The sequence below is a fragment of the Gymnogyps californianus genome, chromosome 18 (assembly GCF_018139145.2).
Source record: "Gymnogyps californianus isolate 813 chromosome 18, ASM1813914v2, whole genome shotgun sequence".
Lineage (NCBI taxonomy): Eukaryota > Metazoa > Chordata > Aves > Accipitriformes > Cathartidae > Gymnogyps > Gymnogyps californianus.
In genome coordinates, this window is record NC_059488.1 from 10,444,685 (window position 1) to 10,469,452 (window position 24,768).

The 24,768-nt window shown below is 40.5% G+C and overlaps 1 protein-coding gene across 1 annotated transcript in view; it reads left to right on the forward strand.

Annotated features, from left to right (window-relative positions):
* Positions 1–24,768, forward strand: part of DAB2IP (DAB2 interacting protein) — a 249,934-nt gene that overhangs the window by 109,007 nt on the left and 116,159 nt on the right. The window contains exon 5 of the mRNA XM_050907722.1: positions 19,519–19,637. Coding sequence (XP_050763679.1) covers positions 19,519–19,637 — 119 coding nt within the window. The remainder of the gene's footprint in view (positions 1–19,518; positions 19,638–24,768) is intronic.

Genomic DNA, 24,768 nt, shown 5'->3' on the forward strand with positions numbered 1-24,768 from the left:
TAGTGAAGCCACGTTGGCTGTCACCAATCACCTCCTTATTTTCCATGTGCCTTAGCATGGTCTTGTTGGAATCCTTCGTATTTGTCATGATTGACAAATCATGAATGTCAGAGACCTTGAATGAAGAGACCTAATTAACAAGTGCTTCAAGAAAAGTCAATATCTAAGGATAGAAAAAGAAAGACATTAGTCTTGACTTAGCATGAGATGTCAGTTAAAACGTTGCCTTCTTAGCTAGTGACCTAGATTTGTCTCCACTGAGAACGGGTAATTGGCAGCAGCTGATAACGCTCAAGAGCTGTAGACACCAATGTAACCAAGGGCAAATGCTGGACACTTCTCCATGCCCAAAGGGAGATGAGTAAAGCCTTGCTGTTGACTGACATTTACCTTTTAGGAGAACACAGAGAAGCATTTAGCCTCTCCGCATTGAATCCAAATAGCTTAAGGTGTGAGATGGGTTAAACCTGAAATTTGTGTTGTATTTTGTCAAACGCAGGGACCAGAAGGTGAGAAACTCTGCTGAGTACTAATTAAATCCTCTTGCTCTGCCCACCATGCAGGGAAATCATGAGCAAGGGTGGGATTGCTTAGACTTGCTGTGTGATGACTTCTCTCCCATCTCATTAGAGTACTGCCATCTATTGACTGCTTTTATTAGAGCCTGATTTATGTAGTTCTCTGTGCAAACACCCCAGGCCAAGCAGAAGTCCAAATTTCCAAAGAACTTGTGCAAAAGAGTTGGACTAAGTGATTGGATCAAGAAACCAGAATGATTTCTTGCTGTTAGTCTACCTCACTGACTGTGCAAGGAGCCTCCTTCCAAATAGAGTGAATTAATATAACATGTGTAGTCTGAAAATTTTTCAACAGTTTGAAAATGGCTCTCTGCCTTTCTTACAGAGCTGTATCTGAGGAAGCATCTGTATACTCTTTCTTACTCTGAAATGCTAGATAGAGTTTAGGATTTTCTTCTCTCTAGACCTTTAATCCTCAATTCTAGTACCAATCAGTTGCTTTCCAGGATCTCAGAAAACACTTCTGTGCTTCTGGTCGAAGCCACGTTGGCTACAAAAAAAACCCAACAAAACAAAACCAAAACACATTGCAGCTATAAGCTACATGATCAGGCTGTCCATCCATGGAACTGTGTAAATTGGATTGGAAGGGAAACAATTCTCAGAGAAGCTTCAAAGGCCAAACCCAGTGGTATAAACACACTCCTCACCGGCTCATTGTCAGTCATGAAGATGAGTATCATCTCCTCGTTTTCTCACGTTCCTTCATCGTCTGCTTGTTGTCTGTTGTTCTGCACTTCGAGTGTGAGTCTTGGAGCACAAGCTGTCCTTTGTGGTTCATTTGTCATTGCTCTGCCTTTCAGGCCCTTTAATAATGAAGCATTTATAGTCACAAAGAAATACGAAATCTTTTTAGGTTTTAGTTCTTCTGCTTGTAACATTAACTTGTTTTCCAGCAGTTTTTCTGCCTGTTTGGGTTGGGTACACGGCTGAATTTACAGTGATACATTATAAGCTACTCTTATGGCATTCCTCCATCTATCCTGTTTTTAATCCTTGATAAATGAAGTATAAATACTAATGACATACCAGTAAATGGAAACTCCTGGAGAGATGAAAGTGAGTAACCCTTCTACCATTCCTCTTCACTGAACGTAATCCTAAATAATGGGATCCTAGTTCAAGCTGCTGTGGACAAGATATTGAAGGATTTTTTTCCCAAGTTTTTGCCTGTGCATAATATACAATATTTTCCATTTTGTTTTAATTTTTTTTTTCAAAAGCAGTCATGTAAATTATAATAGTTTGACTTTGGAGAATTTATCTTGCTGTATTATGTGAAGAGCTGAATGGTGCTTCCCTCGGCATGATCACCCCGTCTTTAATTGAAATGTAATTGTTTACTAAACCATTCCAACTAGAAGGGAAAATTACTATCATTTTGGTCTGTGGCTGCACACATTAAAGTACTCCTTTTACGGGGACTGAATTTAAGGAGAATAGGAACATTATCACAGACGATATATAAACAGAAAGCTATTATCATTAAACTGTCAACTGCAATTGAATTTGGCTAACCAGTGTTAGTGGCAGCAAGAAATATGTAAATTACTTTGAGAAAGTATCTGTCAATTCAGTCACCGTTTCTGGAACAGGACATGCTTGGAAGCTTTGGGTTTCTGAGCATTTTAGGGATCGGAAGAAAAACGAGGTCATTTTGAGCATTTGCAGTTATTTCTAGTCTCACTGATACTGTTTTGCAAAAATTAGGAGTGCTAACCTGACTGTCAGATTCTTTCTTGTCAGATACAACAACAGCATGCAGACTTTGTACTCTTAAAGCATCTTTTGTTGATGGATTTCCAGGCTCTCCACAAAGGTGGCTAGTTATTAGCACCCTCATTTTACAGCTGGGAAAACTGAGGTAGGGAAGAGTTAACTAACTTAAATTTCATCATGCAGTAAAGCCAGGAAATATGTCCTGAGCTGAATTTCTTAATTTCTAATTCCCAGTCCTGGTGTTAACCACTAGCTAAGCTACTCCTAATTACTTCTGTGAAATCCTCCTTCAGTTTCAAGAGAATTAAGTGTTCTTCTCAAACTTGATGCTGTCATGTGAAAATGAGTAAGTGGTTTTCTGGACTCCCAAGTCATCATTCCCAGGTCAGACATGCCTGGCTTTCTTACTTTCTCTGCCAGCACCCTATGTTGTCAAATTTCCAATGGCTTGTTATTAAAATTAGAGCCCTCTGTCTTATTTTTCTTTTTTTTTTTTTGTTTTAAAAATGGGAATCTTTTTCCATACTCAGTGCTACCTAGCACAGGAATTGGAAAATGAAACTGGTTGTAAATATAAAATGTTTAACTATTTGAGTCTGACCTTGTATATTGAAAATTTTCTAAGTAAACTTGGAGTTTCCAGTTGAGGGAGTACTGGAAGACAGTGTGGTTAAAGATACGTGGGATTGTCAGATTTCAGCACAGAGCTGCAGTTCAAACCACTGTGGATTTATTATGTGCATCAAGCAGGAGACAGGAATGACAGGATAAAAGACATGGTGCTATGACCTGCTTCACTGAAAAGGACTCAGCAAGGCAGGGTATGGATTTTTTCTCCTTTTTGAACTGAGTATGTTCCAGGGAGGTCTCTTTTTCAGAGCCTGCAGCTGTCTAAAAGACAGTTTTACAGAAAGGAAGAGGCATAAGGGCTCATCAACAGCTTAATTCACACACTGAGGCCACTTCTCTTTAAAAGTATTAGTAATCCTGTTTTAGTTTTTGTGGGGTGGAGCATGGTTTTGGACTGCTTTTGATTGCTATCAAACTGACATGGTTGGATAGCAAAGCCCTCTGTTCCACAGGGTCTGTATGGATAGCAGCAAGGCTGGCTCTGATATGTGGCAGTAAGGAGGGGATGGAAGATGACCTGGTATTCTTAGCATCTGTTAGATGCTTTGTAAAAGAAGAATTAATAGAGCTGGGTCAGCTCCTAAAGAGTAAGGACCCACACAGCGTGCAGTCAGACCCCCTTATTTAATCTGCAGTGATGGCAGCTTCCACCAAGAGGGAAATGGCCATGAATCACTAAATTGGTGTGCCCCAACCACCACTGAAACATATTCAGGACTAGGGGAGAAACTCACATTTTTGCTTCCTATGTTAGGCCCGGGCAGTGGATTAACAGGGGAGCTTATGTTCTAGGGAAAATAAAGTCAAATACTGTGTAGTTCCCAGGTGAGAAAGGGGAAAACCAACATTTCAGCAAGTTGTCTGGCCCTGCAGTGGGTGTAAATTAGCATGACTCCATTGATTTCATTTAGCTATTCCAAATGTTTACACTTTCTCATCCTTGAGGACAGCTGGACCCACTCCTCTGGGGTATGTATGTGAAACCCAGTGGCTTTCAGAGAAGTGTTGGTCAGGGTCCAAAGAAGGCCAATGGCAGAAAATCCTTGGGGCTGACACAGAAGATCACATCCTTGTGCCAGGAAAGAGACTGGAGACAGGGAAGGAGTGAGAGTGAGAAAGCAGCTCCGAACTCCCTCTTCCTGGAAAGCCTGAGCAAGCTTTTGTGGGAGAAACCTGTGTTGTTCTCATGACTTTTTGACTCTTCTCTTTAGATCCCTCCATTCCTCCGCTCTTGTAGAAGCAGTGTTGTAGCCATATGAGAAATACCAACAATTCCTGTATGTTTTCATGGAGAGAGCCCACGGAGGAATATTTAAAATTTAGGCTGTAAGTAGGGCTAATAGGAAATGCTAATTCACATTTCATTCTTTTGATCAGTGTATATTGAATGATAATTACAGGGATAGTAGTTGGCACTTCTGTAGCACCTTTCATCTGAGGCTGTTAAAGTGTTCTGCCAATCTGAATGAATTCAAGCATGCAGTCACTGTGGGGTTGCGACTTATCATGATACCTTAAAATAAATGGGGAAACTAAGGCATGGGAAGATTATATGACTTTCCCCATCTTTCAGAGCTGTATAAAAGAGTTGGGACTGCATAGTAGTGCTGCTGGTCATCTTATAAGGAACAAAAACAACTCAAGGCATCATTTAAAATGGTGAAAATGACTAAAACTGTCCAGATGACTGGCCTTTACTCCCTAAAACATGTTTGCCATTTTTTGTGGCAATTTCACAATTTAATATATGCTCAGGTGCTCTGTTGTATTTTTATGTTGCAATTGTTTGAATTCCCCCCACAAAGACAGACAAACAATTTCAAACTCTTAATGGATTTTTCAGCAACATACTTGGATTCATATCAGTTCTTTAGAGTTTTCCATTTCCAAAGGAGGATTTGAACCGCAATGGCTACCTCTTGCTCATTTCATAACTGCTACAAGAAAAAATTGGGTAGTATTTCAAACTCTTCCCTGGAAGTCCAAATGCAAACACCCTGTACTAATTAATAGGCTGTAGGGACACAAACGAATCTGACTAGTTTCACTTCTGTGAAATGAATGAAAAGCAAAAAGTAAACAAACAAAAGCTTTAATTTTTTTAAACCCCTAGGCACTGAAAAAATCTCAGATTGCTGGTAGCACAGGGAAAAGATGACCATTAAAATACACAACTTGACAGTGTCCATTTAATTTGTTTCTGGGTCACAGATAAAGAATTGTACTGCAGATATAAAAGGTAGGTTAACAAACATATTCTGTTCTCCCACTTTCAATAGCACTGATATTGTGCTTTCAGAAAACAAGTCAAATAGTGTAAGGTATTATTTGAGTCTCTTGGAGAGCTCCAGTAGAACATGAGTGTCCATTTAATCAGAAACTTCATCTCTGAACTTTTTCCATTTCAGAATTTGTATTGCTTTAGCTCATGGATATTAGATATTAACTTAGATATTAAATTGTTTGCAGTGGAATTAATAGAAATGTGTGTTATTGCCACAGTTAACACTGAATGGTTATCAATAAATTTCTTCCACGTTTTAACTTAATTTGAGACATATTTTTTCTCACTTAGACTAAACGCTTCTCTTTAGTAGCCATAACTATGCCATATTTTGAGCCATAATTTCTTGGACTTTCATTGTGATAGATGGTTCACATGTCATCTGCGTACTTTGGTAAGAACTTAGGGTGCTGTGACAGGAAATCATGTAAGAGATGCTCCATCGCAGTTGGAAGTGATCTTGTCTGTGTTGTTCACCCCTGTGGAAGTGTCTGACTTTCAACTTTAACAGGCATGTAAGAGCTTATGGCACTTTCTGTTGAGTAGCGCTGCTAAGTTAGATCATTTGGAAGTTGTTTGGGAGGTTTCTTCTTCCCATCCAAATCCCAAACTGGTGCTGCCTAATGTGAGAATGTTTCTCCAGGTGGTGACACTGTTGTTCCAAACCAAGCGCAGCTACTTGAAACAGCAGATCTGATTTGGATGGTCTCATGATGATTACATGGTCTCATGATACTTGCAGTTGAATAACTTTTTATTACTGTGGGTCTGTATGTAAACATACATGTTAATAGGACATTGATTTCGATATACTTTTTTCAAACTTTAGTTACCATGGAAACAAGATTCACTTTCTCCTCCATGCTGTTGCTTTTCCTCAGCACTGCACTCTGATAAGGAATAGACTGTATTTGTCCTCCCCACCCTCTTTTCTTCCTAGTGAACAGTGATAGTCATGGCTCAGACATCAAGGATAATTTGAGAGAGAGATGGTACAAGCTATAATGCCTTTCCCGAGGTATTCAGGTATTCCTGGGCCTGGCGCTCTGCCAGCAACTTCCCTGTCTTTATCTTCTTCCATAATTACCGCGGATCATATCTTACCTGCAACATTCTTCAAAGCACCAAGGAAATTAGCTCCAGAACTAATCATGTCTTTATTTCCTAAATCGCTCTGTGTAGTTACGTACACTGTTCTGCAGAATGGGGTTCTCAGTGATCAGCATAACCTGCCTCTGCCTGCCCTTATCTCCTCCCTTGGTTCCTGCCACTTGCAAGATCATATCCACATATTTCCCATGATGTGACAGTCTGGCCTGATTATAGTAAACGATCAAGTTCCCATGCCTTCTTTGCAACTGGTGGGAGCTTTGCCCAAGCGTGTGTTCCAGGCTATGACGTGCAGAGCTGTGTTGACTCGTGTCATGTTCGGAGAGCAGCTGGGAGTCCCGAGGGGCTGCGCCATGACTGCCTCCTTGCCACAGCCAGGAGAGTTTCTCCTTGAGCTGCGCAGTGACCTCTGCAGCCCACTGTTCCAAGGCATGCAGGTAGTATAAGGTCTGTGTTCATGTGTTTTATGCAGATGTTGCAGGAGTGGGTGGAATCTAGGATTAGTTTTCTTTCTATACTAATCTTACTTAGCAGTTGATATCACTTTAATACTGAGAGCAGAGATGACCGTGTCTTTAGACATACTTGGGAAATAGGGATGTGGTATGGAACAAGATGGGAACTCAGCATGTCCAAGTAATGCTCCCCCGTATCCCCACATCCATTAGCTTCTGAGCGCTGCAGTCACCTTTCAGAAGAACAGGGTCAAAAAGGCATCCATGTACCTTGCTTGGTGTTTTGTACCTCCCTGTCGAATCTCGATTTTTTTAAAGATTTACAAATAGTAATTCAAGTTTTGCTAATATTAGGAGGTAGTGGCGGATACCTTTGTAGGAAACAAGGCACTCAGGAAGTTGCACAACTGGTGTGGCAGCTGGCTCTGAGGGACAGCGTGCAGGCCATGCCTGCCTCCTGGCTTCAGACCTACTTTGTATGAAGCCTTCCTTGATAATTAGCAAGTGAGTCAAAAACAGTTAAGGAATAAATGAATGAGACTTAAATCTGCCTGATAGAATTGAAATTTCCTGCTGGGTGACAAAATTCTGCTTTAAAGATAGTAAATCCATTGCTAATAATTAGGCAAGAAATAATCACTGCTAAGACCCCAAAATAGGATCTGCCACTTACAATGTCTGTCTTAGTATTTTGAGGGATAAAACAGCAACGAACTTAATTTTTGCCTCCAATTCTTAAAGGATATTCTTTTTGGTTTATATCTTTGGCAAACTTTCAATTTGAGTGCCCAAGGAAATATAATTGTCAGCTGTGTAGTTTATTGCTACCTCACATCACATTCTTCGCCACCTTAACCCAAAGATCAGACACAAGGTACAAGCTTAGGAGGAAAAGGAAAGGAGTAAAGGTGGAGAAAAAGAGCAGGGAGTAGTCTTGCATTGTTTTTCATTTCAATTTAAATTGATGATTGAATATTTGTGATTTCATCTGAAAGGAAAAAATGTTGGGTCCTTTACATTTTTATTTGCATAGAGGGGGCAGGTAGAGACCTCACTTCCAGTCTCTAGATGGAAGTGTGCGTATTTCTAGCCTCCAGTTTCTATTTTAATTAGGAGGGGACTTTTTGATTTTGAGAACTATTTTACAGATTTATAAAACCACCTCAAGTTCTTGATTTTTTTGTGGCATAATTTCAAGTAGAAAGATTCCTTCTACCCCATCCTAAGGATTATTGCCTGTTACAGTCCTAAGCTTTCTTAATCAAAAAATTGTCTGATCTGTGTGTCATGAAGGACAGAGAAACTGCTGAAAGCAAGGCTGGTATACTCCTGTAAGTGTCATGTGTGTTATATTTATCCCTTCATTGTAATTTTTCTCCTTTTTTTCAAAGCTGTAAGCAGAAGGTGAATCAAACTGAAATACTAATTTTCATAAATTTTGAGGTTAGGACAAATGAGCTTCATCTTAAGTATTTACACAATGTCTGGAAATTAAGTTGTCTAGAATGGTAGATAGGGAAAAATGCAAGACTGATGTATTATCTGCATTATAGTAGGTATTCACCGTACCTTCACAAAAGTTAACGTTTTTGTTTGATTGCAGCTGTAATTATTGCTGAATACAAATGTTCCAATTTAAGCTTCAGAAATGTGGTGAAAGTCTTTGGAGCCAAGAGCATCTGCTTGAAACATGAGTTTCATACTTGAATGAGTAACTTTTACTGCAAAATTACACAATGAATCCCTACATTCAAAGGATAATAATAATTTTTTATTCTAAACATATCATCTACCAACTGCTTTTTAAAATTTATTGGCCTAGCATCTGGTTTTGTAGAAAATGTGTTCTTGAAAGCACACAAGATTTGTCAATGAAAATGCAGCGACTTGATGTTGATACCTTTCGGTAGACTTCGAGTTGGTCATCAATATTGTGGAAAATGGGGTTATCTCTTCCAGTGTTTGCTCTGCTCTGAAGATTTCAGATGGAAGTGAGTAGGAAGATGCCTGATGACTAGATACAAAATGACATCCGCATGCTGCTCCAAGGCCATAAATCAAAGTAGGGAAAGCACGTATAAAACACACTCATGAAACCATTTACTCTGTATCATATAGCAAACGTGAACTTTAAAAGAGAACATTAATGTAAACAGATTTATAGAGATGGTTTTCTCATCTCCCCTGTGTGTTTATTGCTCATCTTGGAGAGCTCTGATACCTGTTTTAACATGAGGCAATGTATTTGAATGGTTAGACTGCTGGCATAGCAATGAAGCATTCTTGAGAAGTAATCCTGGCTTTGTGGCTTATCTGCTGTATAGTCAGTGTAGCAAATCACTTAGACACCGCTGCCTTCAAACTTGTTTCCTCTGTGACCTGCCAAAAGAATCTATTTTGACAGTATTTCCTACCTGCTATCCCACCTCTACCTGTGCTCCCTCATTTCTCCCCTTCTTGGACAGTAAGCTTGTTGGAGCATCTTCCTATGGACTGTCTTTTAAAAGGCATATTCCCATTTCTGATATTGTAAAAGAATTAAGTTAATCTGTGTTATATGAAAAGACACCTTTTTTCCTGAAATCGAAGGGCAGATTGGTTTATCCCGACTATTCATATACGCAGGTTATGTACCTGGTATAAATGTGCTGAGCCCGATGGTCATTTACCCACTGGAGCTGAAGTTCCGCCCCACAGTAACAGTTCCAAAGTGCAGCTCTTGAAAGCTCCTGGGCTTCTTAGACCATGGCAAAAGCACCAAAGGACTGTGAGTCAGGATGTCAATGGCCATATGCCTTGCACTGAATTACTTATCACAGCAAGCGGGATGCTTTCTATAGTTGTATGCCAGTACCTTGTGCACAGGCTTGAAGTCTTAAGAACCTGCAGGTGTTTTCACTTCGATGCCTTCTATAAAAAGCCCGAGTGACAGAAACCATCAATCTTTGCAGAGTTTGGTTGTTTTTCATGCCCGAATGGGATCACCAAGCATCCAAATATACATTGCTACTATGTCCTATAAATTCTTTATTTTATCTTCAGTTAAATCACAAGTACACATTTTAAAAGCAGGATGAGTGTAATGATTCACAGCTGATATTGAGTGTTTAAGTCATTATGATGCTACAAAAAGTATTGTGAAAGTTTAAATTTATAGGAGTGTGAATAATTTTCTGTCAGCTGGGGATTATCCCTTTTAATCTAAAAGGCACTCATTCTCTCCATATCTGAGGTTTCAAAAATATTTGCCTGATTGGAATCTGTTGCTCTTCATTGTAAAATAAATCTCCTGCGCGTACAGTGTGTGGGAGACTGTAAATGTGAAACTTACTACATTTATTGAAAGTCAAATACTTAAAACTATCTCATAAACAATTGAAGCCTCTGAACTCATAGGATATGTTTTCAAAGTGTTGAGTAATGGTTTAGCTGTGTATCTCCTGGATTTGGAGTTTTTGTTTGAAGTCACTTAAACTCTCATGAGTCTAATCCAATGAGGATGGTTCTTTAAAAAAAATGCATAGAAAATTGTTGTGGGATTTCTTAGGAGTCTAGAAATTGCTTTTCTACCTATGGCCTTCTGTCTTGCATTGGGTATTTGCTGAAAAACTGAGTGTTTCCCCTAGCAATACGATGGATGCCAGGTCTGTAATAGCTATGCTTTTTGAGGAGCTGTGTCTGGAATAATTGCAGGCATATCTGCCATTCCACAAGTAAGAATGTGCATTTTTTGAATGCAAACAAGGTATTAGCACAGCTCATACGGGCTCACATGTAAGGTTTTACAGGTGCGTACTGCCTGCAGGCTTCCTTTCAGAGGTCCATGATCTGAACTGCATGAACAAGTGTGTACATCAGAAAGAAGCCATTAAAATACTGTCTTGGAAATTATTTGAATAGAGCATGGTATATATGTGACAGTCAGCCATCCTGGCTGGCTTTCCAGAGTCAAGATTCAGGTGGATTAACATGCAGGCAATTACCGGCAGTAAAGCAAATTATAATAAACATCTAAGCTTTGAGTTTTCAGGGGAAAAAAAAATCACTCTCTAAGCCTAAACTGGGGGAGTGAGCATGTTTTGGTAGTGATACTTTGAGGAGGGACAGTTCATCTCTACCAAAAGGATTCTGGGCTTCCCCGCATTACGTGATAAAGGGAAATGGAGTCTTAACAACCCCTGGCATATTGTTAAATGTTTTTGGTATTCCCCTCTCCTTCCTGGCTGTATGAAACTCAATCTCCAAAGCTCCAAATAAGACCAGCTTGCTTTAACCATTAAGGTTAAATGCCTTACTTTTCTCTTTTCATAAATAATAGTAAGAATGATTCTCTCCTAGGGGCCATAGATACTGGGATGTTCCCTCAGATTTTCCTTGATGATCCTTACTGTGGCTGGATTAGTTTGTTCCTTAAAACCTTACTTGGAGAAGTGTCTTTCTTATGTTGCTCGATTTTACTCTTTGCAGTAACAAGTCCCAGAATATGGATAAAGTGATGCATTTTGTTTGCTTTCTAAATGACTGCCATAATTACATTAGAAAGCAGGCTTCATGTACAGTGTGAATCCTTTTTTTCATTTAGACACTGCTGGGATCTTCAGGGACTATCAGAAGGCACTTTGCTTAGTCCTGAAGTTGTCAGGACATAGTTTTTCCTCTGCTGTAATTACAATCTGCCGTGGCGGTTGCCAGCCCTTCGTTTCGACTTCTGTTCAGCAGTGACAGCTTTGTTCTAGGGGACTAAAGATGCTCAAAAACCTAATTTGAGCACAGTTCTCCAAGGAGAGAGAGAACAGAGGAAAGCAAAGCTCGGAGTTTCTTTTCCTGCATTCCAAGGAGAAGCAGAGTCCTGGGATGGCCACAGCAAGCCTGGTTCCAGCAGCTGGAAAACAGCTCTTGCAAGGTGTTTACCTGGTCTAACTCCTGTTCGCCTTGGTGAAGCTGGCACTGCCCAGCACTGCACAGGAGGTGCTCTGCTTCTGTCAGGATTGTTCTCACTAAAGACAAAGAAGTTCTGTATATGAACACTTTGTCCTCTGGGATGGTTGACTCCAGTATGCCAGTTAAATAAGAAAACTCTTTCACCCCGTTGAAATCTTTCCCAGGTGACATCCTTGCTTGGCTTCATCTAGGCAGTTTTTTTCTAGTCGCGCCTCTCTCTGGGTAAATAACTGTTTTTGTTCTTCAAGGTTACTTGCATTCTACCTGTATCTCTGTTTCTGCATCATTCATCCCTGATTGCTCAATTACCCTTCTCCTGCCTTCCTAAGGAATATTTATCTGTCTTGTTCGGATATGAAATGTTGACAGTATGATAATTATGGAACTGTGAACAAATAATCCAGAGGAGTGTGGTTTTGTTTTAATAGGAGAACAAAAGAATCCAAATTGAAGAATCAGGTGATCCCTGAATAACAATGGCTGTTGAATTGCTGTTGTTTTCTGGATTCTTCCCGGCAGTTGCATTCCTTCATTCGGACTCTGTTAACGTCGCGCCTGTTCCATGTGCATGTTACATGCCAGTCATCAGCGCTAGTTGGAGAGTGCAGACAGAGACTTCCCGAGTTGTCTGTTACTTTACCGTAAGGCCTTGGCTTGCCTGAAGTTTTTTGCTAGTTCTCTTGGTCAGGGACTAAGGGTGTGTGCTGGCTGAGGGTGACTATTTCAGAGGCTGGGAGAGGAGTCTTTCCCTGGTAGAAAAGAGCAGAAAAGGAACAGAGTGAAATTCTGCAAAGAAACATTTAGCTGAGTATCAGGAAAAATGTCCTGAGAGACAGGCGGCACTGAGAGCTGCCAGTCTGTGTAATTCTTTCTCCAGGGCAGTGGGAGAAGACCCTGTGACTGAGACATTTTCAACAAGATAGGTAAAATCTTTACAAAAATAGAGCATAAGCAGCAATCCTTTATGGGCCAGAGGTGGAAAAAGGACGAGCTGTTATGTGTTGAAGCTATTGCTTCTTCTATCTGTGATTTGCTGATACTTGCATGTATTAGATTTGCCACATTCATAATTAACCCTCAGTGCCTCTCATTTGACGTAATTCCAGTTTTCATGACGTAGACAGACCCACACTGTCCCTTTGGTGACCTGTGGGACTTCAGTGCATCTTCATCTGATTTTTCAAATGGACTGAACTGAGTGTTTCCAATGACACTGCAAATTTCATTAATCTTTTGCCATAGAAGGGCAGTGTTGCTAAGCAGCACTTACCAACATGAGCTGTTTCTCACATTCCGGGACTGCTTTATGGCCTGGCTCACAGACATACCCTCTCGTGCACTTAAGTACTGTATCTCTGTGTTTATTCTCTAACTCTGGATGCCAGAGCACAAGTCTGACCACAGCATGTGGAGCGGTAGGATATGAGTTTTTGTTGCCATCTATCACCGGACACACAATGTTTTTGCAGCTATTTTTTATTCTTTTGGGTTTTATCCTAATTCCAAGACACTTATGTGTCAGAGGGGCTTTCCTTATCCCTACAGAATAATGTTTTAAGGTTAACATCAGTCAGAGCAAGTTGGTAGTACATGGATGGATGTTACTTGCTTTTACTATCAGACATAAGAGTTCCTTTCTTCACCTCATCTGTGTGTTTCTTTAGGGCTCACAGGATGACTGGGAAGGGTCCTGAGATTTATGAAAGAAAATTGAAAGACAAACTGAGGGATTTTTCACCTACTTGAACAAAGTCATGCATTCAGCCTCCTCTAAACAGAAGGAGTAAAACATGTTAATCTATGTGTGCATTTCTAGGTCCAGAGATGATAAACTGTTTTGGTTTTCCTTTTAAGTTCACATTTCTTGTGCTCTGTGGACTTCCATAGGCTATCGCTCTCCTTTGCCCTTTCCCTGAGCTTGCATATTAGGCAAGTCTTACTGAGGGGAGCAAGCTGTTTTTTGTCATGTAAACAGAATTTGGGTTTGTTGGCTGGTAAACTTGCAAGAATATAATTTCCTAAGGTTAACTCGGCAAGGATTCTCATAAGTTTGGGGATGTCTTCAACTTCAAATGACACTCTGGCTGACAGTCTCCTGCCTACCATATGCCCAAGTTCAAAACGGATCCTGCGCAAGCATTGCATATGCTAGAAATGCACTCTTCGGGGAAGGGGACTCCATAGGGGCTGTCTGTTCGGTCACCTCGTGAATAGAGCCCTTTATCACATCTGACAGGAGGAGAACTGGATGATAGGAAAACAACTTATAACTTGAAAGTTCAAATCAAAAAAGCTGACAGTAATAAATTATATATGAAGTGTTTGAAAGGATACTTACAGGCACATGCCTCTATATACGGAACAAATAAAAAATATTTGATCCATAAAGGTCAGTGCTATACATGAAATTCCCTTCCTTTCTTGTATCAATGCCAGGAGATCACTCGGTGGATTACTTCTGTTCTTGGGCTTGCAAGAGACACATCTGATGCCTAAACTCACCCTCAGTGTTTTTTTGGTCTGTGCACTTCTTGTTGCAGCTTTATACAGTCATGTTCTACAAAGAGAATAGTAGAGATGCGCACTTAGGTGTCTTTACCTGGTAACAAACAGTATCAAATGCTGCCCAAAAAAGGTTTCTATTTTATTTTGAAAGCTAAGGCTAACATTGGCAATTGTAGAAATGGGTAAACTCACTTTTTTTTGTATGTTTATGGCTACAATAGGAAGCTTAGCATTGGCAAGGCTCTGCTTGGTTCACAAATACTAATTATCCATTCAGTGGAGCCTCAGTAAAAGGGTATTTCCATGTGCTGTGGAAGAGCACCATAGATGCTGTGCAAGAGCAGAAAAAAACCTGATTCCAGAATTAAAGAAGTTTAATATAAAAAAATAAACCAGGATTCTAAAGCCCAGAATAAGGACAGGTCTGGTAGAAAAGATTTACTCCCAATTTTATACCTATAAGCTTATCCCTGATATACTAGAAAAAATGGACACCCGATATGAAATACTGCATTACACATTTATACTCACGGCAAGTACTTATTTATGGCAGTTTCATTATTACGAGTAGTGAAAAAATTTCTGATGTCCTCTCAAGTCTTCTGTAGTTGAGATTTGCTTGAACTGAAACAAAAAGATATGGAAGAACTATAAAAATAACCCCATCTGTTCACTAGTTCCTGTGGTATGTCTTTATAGTGTTTACTCTGTGTGGTCTTTGGATAAGAGCATAAACCAGGACTTCTGTCTGCTTCTTCAGTGTTCCTGTCAGACCAGCCCTCTCCCAGTGCCCGTGGTTCAAACTCTCACACTTTGCCCCATGTGTGTTTGGCCAGCCCCTCTCCCTGTTTTCCTTGCTCGTTGTACTTAGAAAATACTGAGAGCTGCCAGGACTCTTCCAAAGAAAGCTGCTCGTGATGCATCCAGCTTGATTTATTGATGTATTATTTTTAAATTTTATATATATTGTGTTTCCATGGTGCTGACTTTTTACCTTTAAAACTTTATCATGTGGGTTCACTGCAAATGAACATTAATGGTGTGGGAGTCAGTTCCAGTTACAAGACTTGCATCATTACTTTACGTTTAATAAAACAGGAGCTCAAGATTTTGCTGTCTTTAATACTCTACTCAGTTTTGCACCCCTCCCTTTTTCTCTCTTATTTCCAGTTTTCTTATCATTGGCCCAGGGTGGGTGGAAGTACACAGTTCCTGCATCTCAAAGGCATACGGTTCTGATGGGTTTGCACGTATGCTTTAACAGTATTATAATATTAAAAATATTCAAATATTGTAAGATAATATAAGATTATTTCCAGGTCTAGAGTAATTGGAAATGCCATATTGAGAAGCAGGAAAAGTTAAAATGAGAGTCCCACCTTCCTCCATCTGCAGCAAGATGATGGCATCAGATTTTGGGTTTGTCCAAAGATGTAAGAAAAAACAGCCCAACTCACAGCAGACTTAATTGTCCTGTTTTGAACTGTGCACATCCTGTTTTAGCTTAAGTAGCAGTGGTTGTGATTAAGCCATTCCTCAAAAGGATTTGTTTTGGTTTTTTCTGCCTTCGTTCTTTGTGTCTTATTATAACTTCAGTCAGCTCTTCGGATTAGAGCAATTGTATTCCAGACTTGAGGATGACAGAGTCAAAACTGCAGAAACAAAACAAGAAGAGCAAGGCCCTTGCACTTAAAAAAGTTAAATCACTGCACAGTGCAAGCTCTGTATGTCTTTTTCTTGCTAGACTAGCTGAGTTCTGTGCCACACTCCGCTGTGGGCTTTGATGGATGGCAAATTTCCATACAACTGTGCAGGTTTGCATGGTACTATATTCTTGACCAGAATGGTTGTCTCTACTCCAATGACCCTAAAATATCTCCTCTTGCTTGGAAGAAGTTAAGCTGTGCAAGGGATTAATTTATATAGTTAGTACCTCTGCTTACATTTAAAAGGGTATGTCATGATTTACTTCATGTCCACTGCCTGAAAGGAAGTTAATGTTAGCCTAAGTTTTGCTTCATTGTATTCCAGCAGAACTTGAAAAGTCATTTGGGCTAAACAAAGACAAATCTGTACTAAATGAAGCAGAAGCATTATTCTCATTTGTACAAATTTTGCACTAGTTCTGAATGAGCTAACATGTCTACACCTCGCAATGCGGCATAGTAAAAGAACATGACATTGTGCAAGCAATGGAGCCATGCTACATCCTGGCTAACCGCTCCAAGAGTACCCCTACCCTGTGTGGACAGGGTGTCTCTGCGCTGGGCTGAGTTCAGGCTCAAGGAAGGACCCTCAGCACCACAGGTTGTGGCTTCTCATGGTTTTCTGCTGTGGCAAATTCTGAAGGGATTCTTGGGCTCTGCAGATTTCTATTTATTGTTATTTCATACAGTCTATTAACTTCTGAATGAAACCTTCCCAAATTAGTAGTTTAATCTTTTCTAAGATATTTTTACTGGTGGTAAACGCTGCCCACACAGAGGAAGACACAATTCTGCCCTAGACAGCTCTCAATAGAAACTTAAAAGCATATTAAAAACATGTAATATAAAGGGCAATACTTTAATTACTAGAACTCAGAAGAATGCAGCTAGGCTGGAGGAGTAGGCAATGTTCATAGGGTAGGATTAGCCTCATTTGTCTAGAGATCAGAATCAAATGTTGTTTAAAGTCATAAATGAAGCAGAAATGGATGATGTTCGTATGATCTCACCAGGAAAGCACGGCGGTCACACCCCAGGTCAGATTCTCTCTCTCTTGTATTTGTGGAGACCAACTCCTCTCTCTTTTTTTCTTGCCCCATCTAAAAATTATAGAAGGTAGTAATTCACACATTAGACTTTCTGATCTCTGGCATGCACTATGGAGGTGCAAAGTATTGCTATAGCAGCATAATTTATCAGCATTAAAGTCTTTGACATATTCTCCCAAGGAAGCTAGCAGTGAAAACTGAAAATGGAACAGTGTGATCTCCTTCTTGTAGCAATGAATGTAAAAACAATGGGAAACAGAAGGAAAGTAATGTCTTACTGCAACCCTAAATTCTAATTTCCAAATCCTGCACAAATCATCTAACAGTTGTCGAGATGTGAAATACAAGGTAGTGAAACAAAGCTGTGATCATTTGCCACAGAAAGTATTTGGTTTTTTCCTTATCAATTCCCTGTCCAGAGTTCGAAGCTATTACTGGATTTGAAGAAGTGGCTTGATCATATGAGGACATATTTGTGACTAGGCTGGCAGTGATAAAGGAATTCCAGTCTCTTCCTTCTGGGCAAAAACTGCTCACCAGTGTCACTTAGGGAAATAGTGCATGATTGGCCAGTTGCATATTTTTTATATTTTCCTTCACAGCAAATATTGGCTAGTCTCCATAGCAGGCAACCAGAGACCTGATCTAGCCAGAAGAACGAGAGCATGAAGAGTTGATATCATGAGTATGAGGCTGATATCACGTTGTTATCATGAGTTTAGGCTGGCTAAGGTCTGAGTACCGAGGGAAATATCTTAGATATGTTCTAGATAATGCAAATCCTCAAATTTGCTGTTTGATAGTCATGTTTCTCTATACTATAAAAATTCTCTAAAGGTATTTCTCATGGACAAAATACTTTTGAAAAGGCCTTTGTTATTTTATGCGTTGGCTTTGTGTGAGATGGCAAAGTGTATAACCTGATGGCCTGTGTTATATACATCATGCTATTCCAATCATGCACATAGCTCCCGGAGAAATACTCAGTTCACATGAATGCATGTTACATACCTTGTTTGTAAGTAAAGTGGCACTTAATAAATGTGAAACACCTTTGGTTATCTAGATGTTTCAAATTCTTGATGCCCTTACAAACAGGAAAGTCACTTCCATAACAAGAGCCACACAGACTGCCCGAGGAAATTTTGCAACCTGAGAAAGACATAATGTGTCCCATGAATATCCTACGAGGGGAAGGAGTGTTTAAATAGCATGAACAAATGACAGGCTAGATAGAAGTTAGACTGTGATTATCTTCCTGCAAGACATATAAAGGGTATTAATTTATAAGAGGGAGCTGCTATAGGCTACATGACCTATATCCATTCCTTAAGGTTGACTGGAGAAACTGCTGAGACTCATGCCTGGCATGGAGGAGTGCTCTGTGGGTACGTCTGGGATGCTGGCATAGTACCCAGTGGAAAGATACCCGTTCTTCTCACGTTTCTGCCCTTATGCATGTCAAGATCTGTGCTTGATCCAGTGGCTGTCTGGGGATGGGGAAGGGAAGCGGCCTGTGCAGAACCTCAGGTTGTGCAGGGATTTGCCAAGTTGCTTATATCTAGCTAATTTATTTCTTTGGTATGACGGTGCATAGAAGGAACACTTCTTTAGGCTTCACCCCCAAATCCTGGTTTCTCTTTAAAATGCTACCCCACTTTCTCTGGTTAACGTACTTGACCCACTAAGACTATTCGCATATGCTGTAAATGCTGGACACCACAGTAGTAGTATACTTTTATTGCCTTATTTAGCCAAGAGATTAAATGTAATGTTCAGATTATGTAGAACATTAACTCCTAACAATAAGCAAATAACACATTAGAAGCTTTGCTATTAAAACGTTTAGTGCTGGCTTTGCTGTGGAGCACTACAGGAGCTGTGACTTATGTTCCCTGAGGGAGGAGGCACAGCGGAGAAGACGGCACCGTACGTTCAGTGCAAGGGTCTCTTTCTTCTGTAAGGGTAGTGCATATAGCTGCCGAGTCCATATGCTGTGTTTATGCATGCTTTATAGGGTATTTTTACATGTAGCTAAACCACCTGAGTCTAATTCTGCCAGCCATGGCTGAAAATCTGGGGGTTTTCGATCAGGTAATTAAGTTCTTGCCTGTCTCCTGGTCGCTGGTGAGTGGGTGGTGTCTTGTACCCGTGCCTGCGAGATGGGGCTGCCAGCCTGGCCAGGCTGGGCCAGCCGGAGCCCCGCGTCGCAGCCTCTCCTCCCGTCAGGAGTTGCAATGTGCTAGTCTTGTCTTTCAGACAGTATTTTTATGTGAGCTGATGGTTGCCAGGGTAACGGAGGCTTCGGGGAGTCTCGCGCCGACGCAGCGCCCTGGCCTCGGCGAGCACTGGGAGCAGATGTTGGCTGCGAGCTGGGGAGCTGGGCTGACAGCGAGGAGCGGCGCTGCCAGCAGCCGCACATGAAGGGAGCTGGAGAGAACAATTTGCCTGGCTGCACTCGGTGCAAGACAGCAGGTTCAGGGCTCGCTCTCTCTTTCTCCCTTTTTTGTTGTAATTTAGTATTCTTGTCTCACCCCACAGGGGTTCCTCAGCCGTCGGCTTAAAGGCTCCATCAAAAGGACAAAGAGCCAACCGAAGCTTGATAGGAACAGCAGCTTCCGGCACATTTTACCTGGCTTCAGGAGTGTGGACAATGAAAGGTAAGGGGATGTTTCTCGGAGGGTGGGGAGCAGGGTGTGTGAGAGAGAATGAGGATATTGATTTTTCCAGGTCTTGTTAATATCTTGCTTATCTTATTCAGAGCAGGGGCCACATCTGTGATAGAAGTAGACTTGCTTAATTGCAAGAGGGGTAATTTTAATTTGTTGGCGAGTACACAGTGCAAGCCCTCCCTTTTTAGGTTAAATAACATGTACAGAGAAGCCTGACTGCTCTGCTTTCTTTTCCCCAATAAATCCTAAGTTGATGCACCAGCATATAAATAGCACATAGATGCAGCAGCCAAAGCCGACTGATGCAGGTGAGGGAGGGAGGGGAGGGATGCTCACACACTGGACTACATTGAACATTACTGGGTTACACATTGTATGAACAATAACGTAGAACAACAACAACCATAATCTCCCCAAATCCCTCTCTCCCCCTTCCACACACATACATCCTCAGCATAGCCGTTGACTGCCGTCATTATACTGAGATGGATTCTCGGCATGTGGCCAAAGCTGCTTTTTCTGGCTGAGCCATGACAGGATCTTTCAGTCCAGGAGGGATGCGTTCGTTGCAGGGAATGTTCAGATGGATCAGATGAAGCATTTGATATGGGATGGCCAGTACTGGAGCAAATTGCAAGCAAAATAAAGGAGAAATGAGACCTTGGTTTTATTCTTCAGCTCAGTTAGAAAGTATAGTAGCTCTTTAGTGGATTTGTATGTACTTATGTATATGTAGATTTATGTCAGTGTGCGCATGAGACAAGCACACATTCTAGGTAAATTTATGTGTAAATTCACATGCAGATCAAGGTCATGGTTGGGTAAGACAGACTCCATTACCAACCACAGAAACAAACTAGTAGTTTGCTTCCAAAAGGAAGATCTTTCAACCTTACGTGAATCATTTTGGGGAATGACACAGAAGTACTGAAATGCCAAGAAAAGTCTATGTCTGAAAAATAAGCCAAATTGGACATACACTGATGTAACCATTTTGTAGCAGTGGCATTTTAAAATATCGAGACGGTACTTTAGAATCCATTGAGTAAATGCTTCACTTTTAAAAGCAATGACAACTTTTACTTTGTTTTAGCTATACTTACTCATTCATTGGAGGGGCTGTGAATTTCTAAAGCCCGCAAATGATAGTTGTCAATCTGGATTTCTCCTTACCTGACCTATTACAGCCTCCTAAGCTTTTTCCTTCTGGATTCTGCAAGTAAAAGGATTGTGCTCGTCAGCGCAGAGTAATATTTCAGGGTTTACTATCTGGGAAGACAGAGTTGATTTGATTCCTGTGCTGCAGTTTTCACAAATGCTCGAAGTAGGGCACTGTGTTCCATATGGAAGACAAGCGAGTGTAGCCGGGTGGCCGGGAATCTGCGTACAGTGCTGCTGCTTCACTCAAAGAACAGGCAAATTAGACAATGTTTTTTTTCTACCTAGATGAGTTTTGTTTCTTTCTGTGAATTGGCAGTATAGGACTTGGGAATTAACTGTTTCGACCAGCCCTGCAGCCAAAGTCATTTTCCCAAATTAAGCCTTGTAATTTCCCTGCCCTCCCAGCACAAGAGCCCCGGAGCTTGCTGGGCAGTGTCCTTTCAGATAGAGCCAGATTTACTGCAACTTTTCTTTAAAGAGATTCAGTGAATGGGTGTAGTGCATTTTCAGTCTAGAGCTTAAAGGGTGGGTTAGAGGAGAGGTAGCATTTGGCAGCCTTGAATAAAACCCAAGGATTTGCTTATATGAGTATTTAGAAACTGAAACTGAAAGGCTTCCATTAGGCAGGTATCACTCATAAATACACTTCATCTATGATACATAGACATGCCCTGATCTGGAGGAAACTGTCTGACACTAGGTAGCTTTTGACAGCAGGCTTTTAGTCCCCCAGCTTTTGTAGTAGTGTCAGATCTATAATGTAAGCAAGTATCCTTCTGCAGAAGATCTTGGGCTTAGGAACTGTTGCTCTCAGAGAGGTGAGAGAAAAGCAGCAGCTGGGTTTCTCAGTCATGCATCGAGGTCTTGGTTACGGAAGATATTTTATCTTCCTGAACATCCCCATCCACGTCTGCTAAAATGCATAATGCACTCATTTCTGTATATGAAAGGGCTTGAGTCTTTTAGATCACTCTCGTGCATTTTCTGCTGTGCTTCCTTGTCTTTCTTGAAATCCAAGAACTGTTTCAAAGAAGCATCTGGTATTGGAATATTTGCCTCTCAAATATTTGATTCTTGACTCCATCTTGTATCCAAGCTGATTGTTCGCGAACCGCTCCTTTGCTCACGGAAGTAACCATTATAAAAGCATTCTGTTCTGGAGCTTTGTACAATTTTTGTGGGAGATGCCATAGCAAAAATGAGTAGTGCAATAAATGCAGCCAAAACACTCCAAGTTGAAATTGAGCTATAGTAGATCATAAATGATTCTGTTACTTGGCTTCTGCGTATCTAAATTGGTACTGTGTCATGCCTCTTAGTTTCTTTATTTTTCCTTTTCTTGCATGTCCTGTTTATCCTGCTATGTACAGCAGATGCGTATGAATATATGAAATGTGCACATACATGTACAGACAGCTAACTAGGTGGATGTGGTGTATACGTAGAGCAGAGAAGAGAATATAAACAAACATATCTATGCTTTTTATCCTGTGTTTGATTAATGCATGCATTTAAATACATCGTGTAGATTTCAAACGGAAAATTATTACCTCCTACAATAGTGAGAAATTTGTACAGTGTGAGTTTTATAACAGAGGAAAACAAGGAAATAACATTAAACATTGGAAAAGTCACAGAATGTCTCACTGGCATCGGTTCAGAATCGCCTTGTTAATTTTGTGTCCGTAGAGTCTGGGTTTCATACCTTGATGTGGCACAAAGAGAACAGCCAGGTTTCCAGTGGAGTCTTGCAGAGCTACTCTTATAAAGCGTGGTTACTGCGTCCTGGGGAGGAGCTGACAGCTCTGGAATGTGGGGGGTTTCTTTGTCGAGTTGACGTGCCATCTACCAGGCTCCCGTGTCCATTGCCAGGCAGCTGTTTGCAGTTCTGCCACGGCATGTGCATGTATGTTCGAGCAACTACGAAAACTTCAAGAATTCTGGTTTAGTAAAACCTTGGCCAACCATTTTTTCTCTATAGAGAACATCTGAGGAATTGCTCAAAGCGGTGTGTTAGAAAAATACACTGATTGTAGTCAAGCAGAGCTTATGTTTGTAGAAGAAACATGGTTGTTTCTCATGGTATTGGATTTTACATTGACTGAGAAGAGACCTTTTGTTTGGAAAAAGGTGGAATAAGGGGTTTGCACTAACTTCAGTAAATTACTGTGGGGTTCACATTGATGTAGTTGGCCAAATTTTGCCAGTCTTTTGCATACTGACTTTTTTCTAGGAGTCCTGTTACCGTAACAGTAATAAAATCATTGATTGTGAATAAGAGAAGCAAAATCAGACCAAGTATAACTAGTATTCTGTATGAGAGGTGCATTCATCTGGTACAATCAGTTTATGTAAATGTGAGATTTAAAGGAGAATTGTGCAATGAGTGCTCCTTTCAATTTGTTGGCGGGTCAGATTGCTTGTTAGATCTAAAAAGAGTTCCGTTAAAGTGGCTTTTTGCTAACAATGTCTCCTGCATCCTGATTTATTACAGCAGCTAACAAAGTTTTTATCATGGAGCGCTGAATGTTTGTCTTTGTAGCAGCCTCTGTGGAATCAGCCACAAATCAAGCATTTGGCAGATGGATTTTTCTTAATTGGACCCACATTTCTCCTACAAAATTTGTGCTGGAGAAAGTTTCTGGGTTGGGCTTTGGGCACAGGGAGTAGAGCCAGAGAACTGAGAGAAGGTTATTCTGCTGCAGTTGTTAATTATTGTTGTTAGTGCATTTCTGATTGTTTTCTTGTTGAGGTGACCTTTTCAGTCACTGCTGTGACTTCATTACAGTAATCTTTTAAAAATAATTTCTGACAGTTTGTCAGGAATTTAGAAAGTAGGCGTATATGGGCGTTGGTTTTTTTGTTTTTTTTTTTAAATCTAAATACCTGAACTTGGTCCCATCTCCTCTGAAACGGGTAAAGGCCGCTGTGATTTTACACTAGCACTGAGAGGGCAGGGACACAGTATCACTTCATGGGACAAATACCTTCAGACTGTCTTGATTTGGTGGAAAATGGGTACTCTGTGTAACTCCGTATTCTGATGTAATCCCCAAGTTGATCATTCCTAGCGACGCTTTTCCTCAGCGCACCTAGAATTCATTTAGTGCTAAGGGACTCTCAATTACTAACACTTGTGATTATTTTGCAAGGTTTTTTTCATAATTCCAGAAGATAACATTCTATTTAAGCTTTTTCTTGGCACTACAAAAGTCTGAGCATATGGTTGATTGTTAAATGAGCCTCAGCCTTGGAAAGGGTACAGCCATGCATTAATAACAGCAACGACCTGCACTACTGCTACTTCCTCCTTACACTACTTTTTTTTATCCCATCAAAAATTTTTGCTTATAACCCACAGAGGGAAGAGGAAGTCCACAAGTCATGTACTGCAGTGCATTTAATTCCTAATCTAGTGCTAATGCAGTCTGCTGTATGGGTTTTCAAATGTTCATAAAGCTTGTTTTGATGCAATAGGAGAGCATCAATAACTTATGAACGTTTGTACTCTTACAGTAAACTTAGTTTGTGAGTTCTTTTTAGATCTAATTATCATTTGTTTATTCCCAACAAACTTGATAATGCCAAATATTTTTAGGCATGATGAAATTGGTTAAGTTTGATGAGAATATGGTGAGTGCTGCATTACAAAGGATGAAGAAGTCACTCTGTTTCCTTTGGAACGAGGAATGACTCATCCTGCAGAACTAGGACACTGGCAGACCCCAGAACGCATGAAGGGCTTTCAGATCTGTGTGAACAAGTGCTGGAGAGCTTGCTTTCTCTTCTGCCTCCTTACTTAAATGACATTAGCCAGTGAAGCTTTCTAAGTAGGAAGACTTATAATAGTAGGTGCACAGTGAAGGGTGACACTAACAGCATGTTAAGTACAGCTCAGGAGCCTCTGGTTTTCATGATAATGAAAGTATTTTGAGGAAACACTGCTGAGTTTGTATAG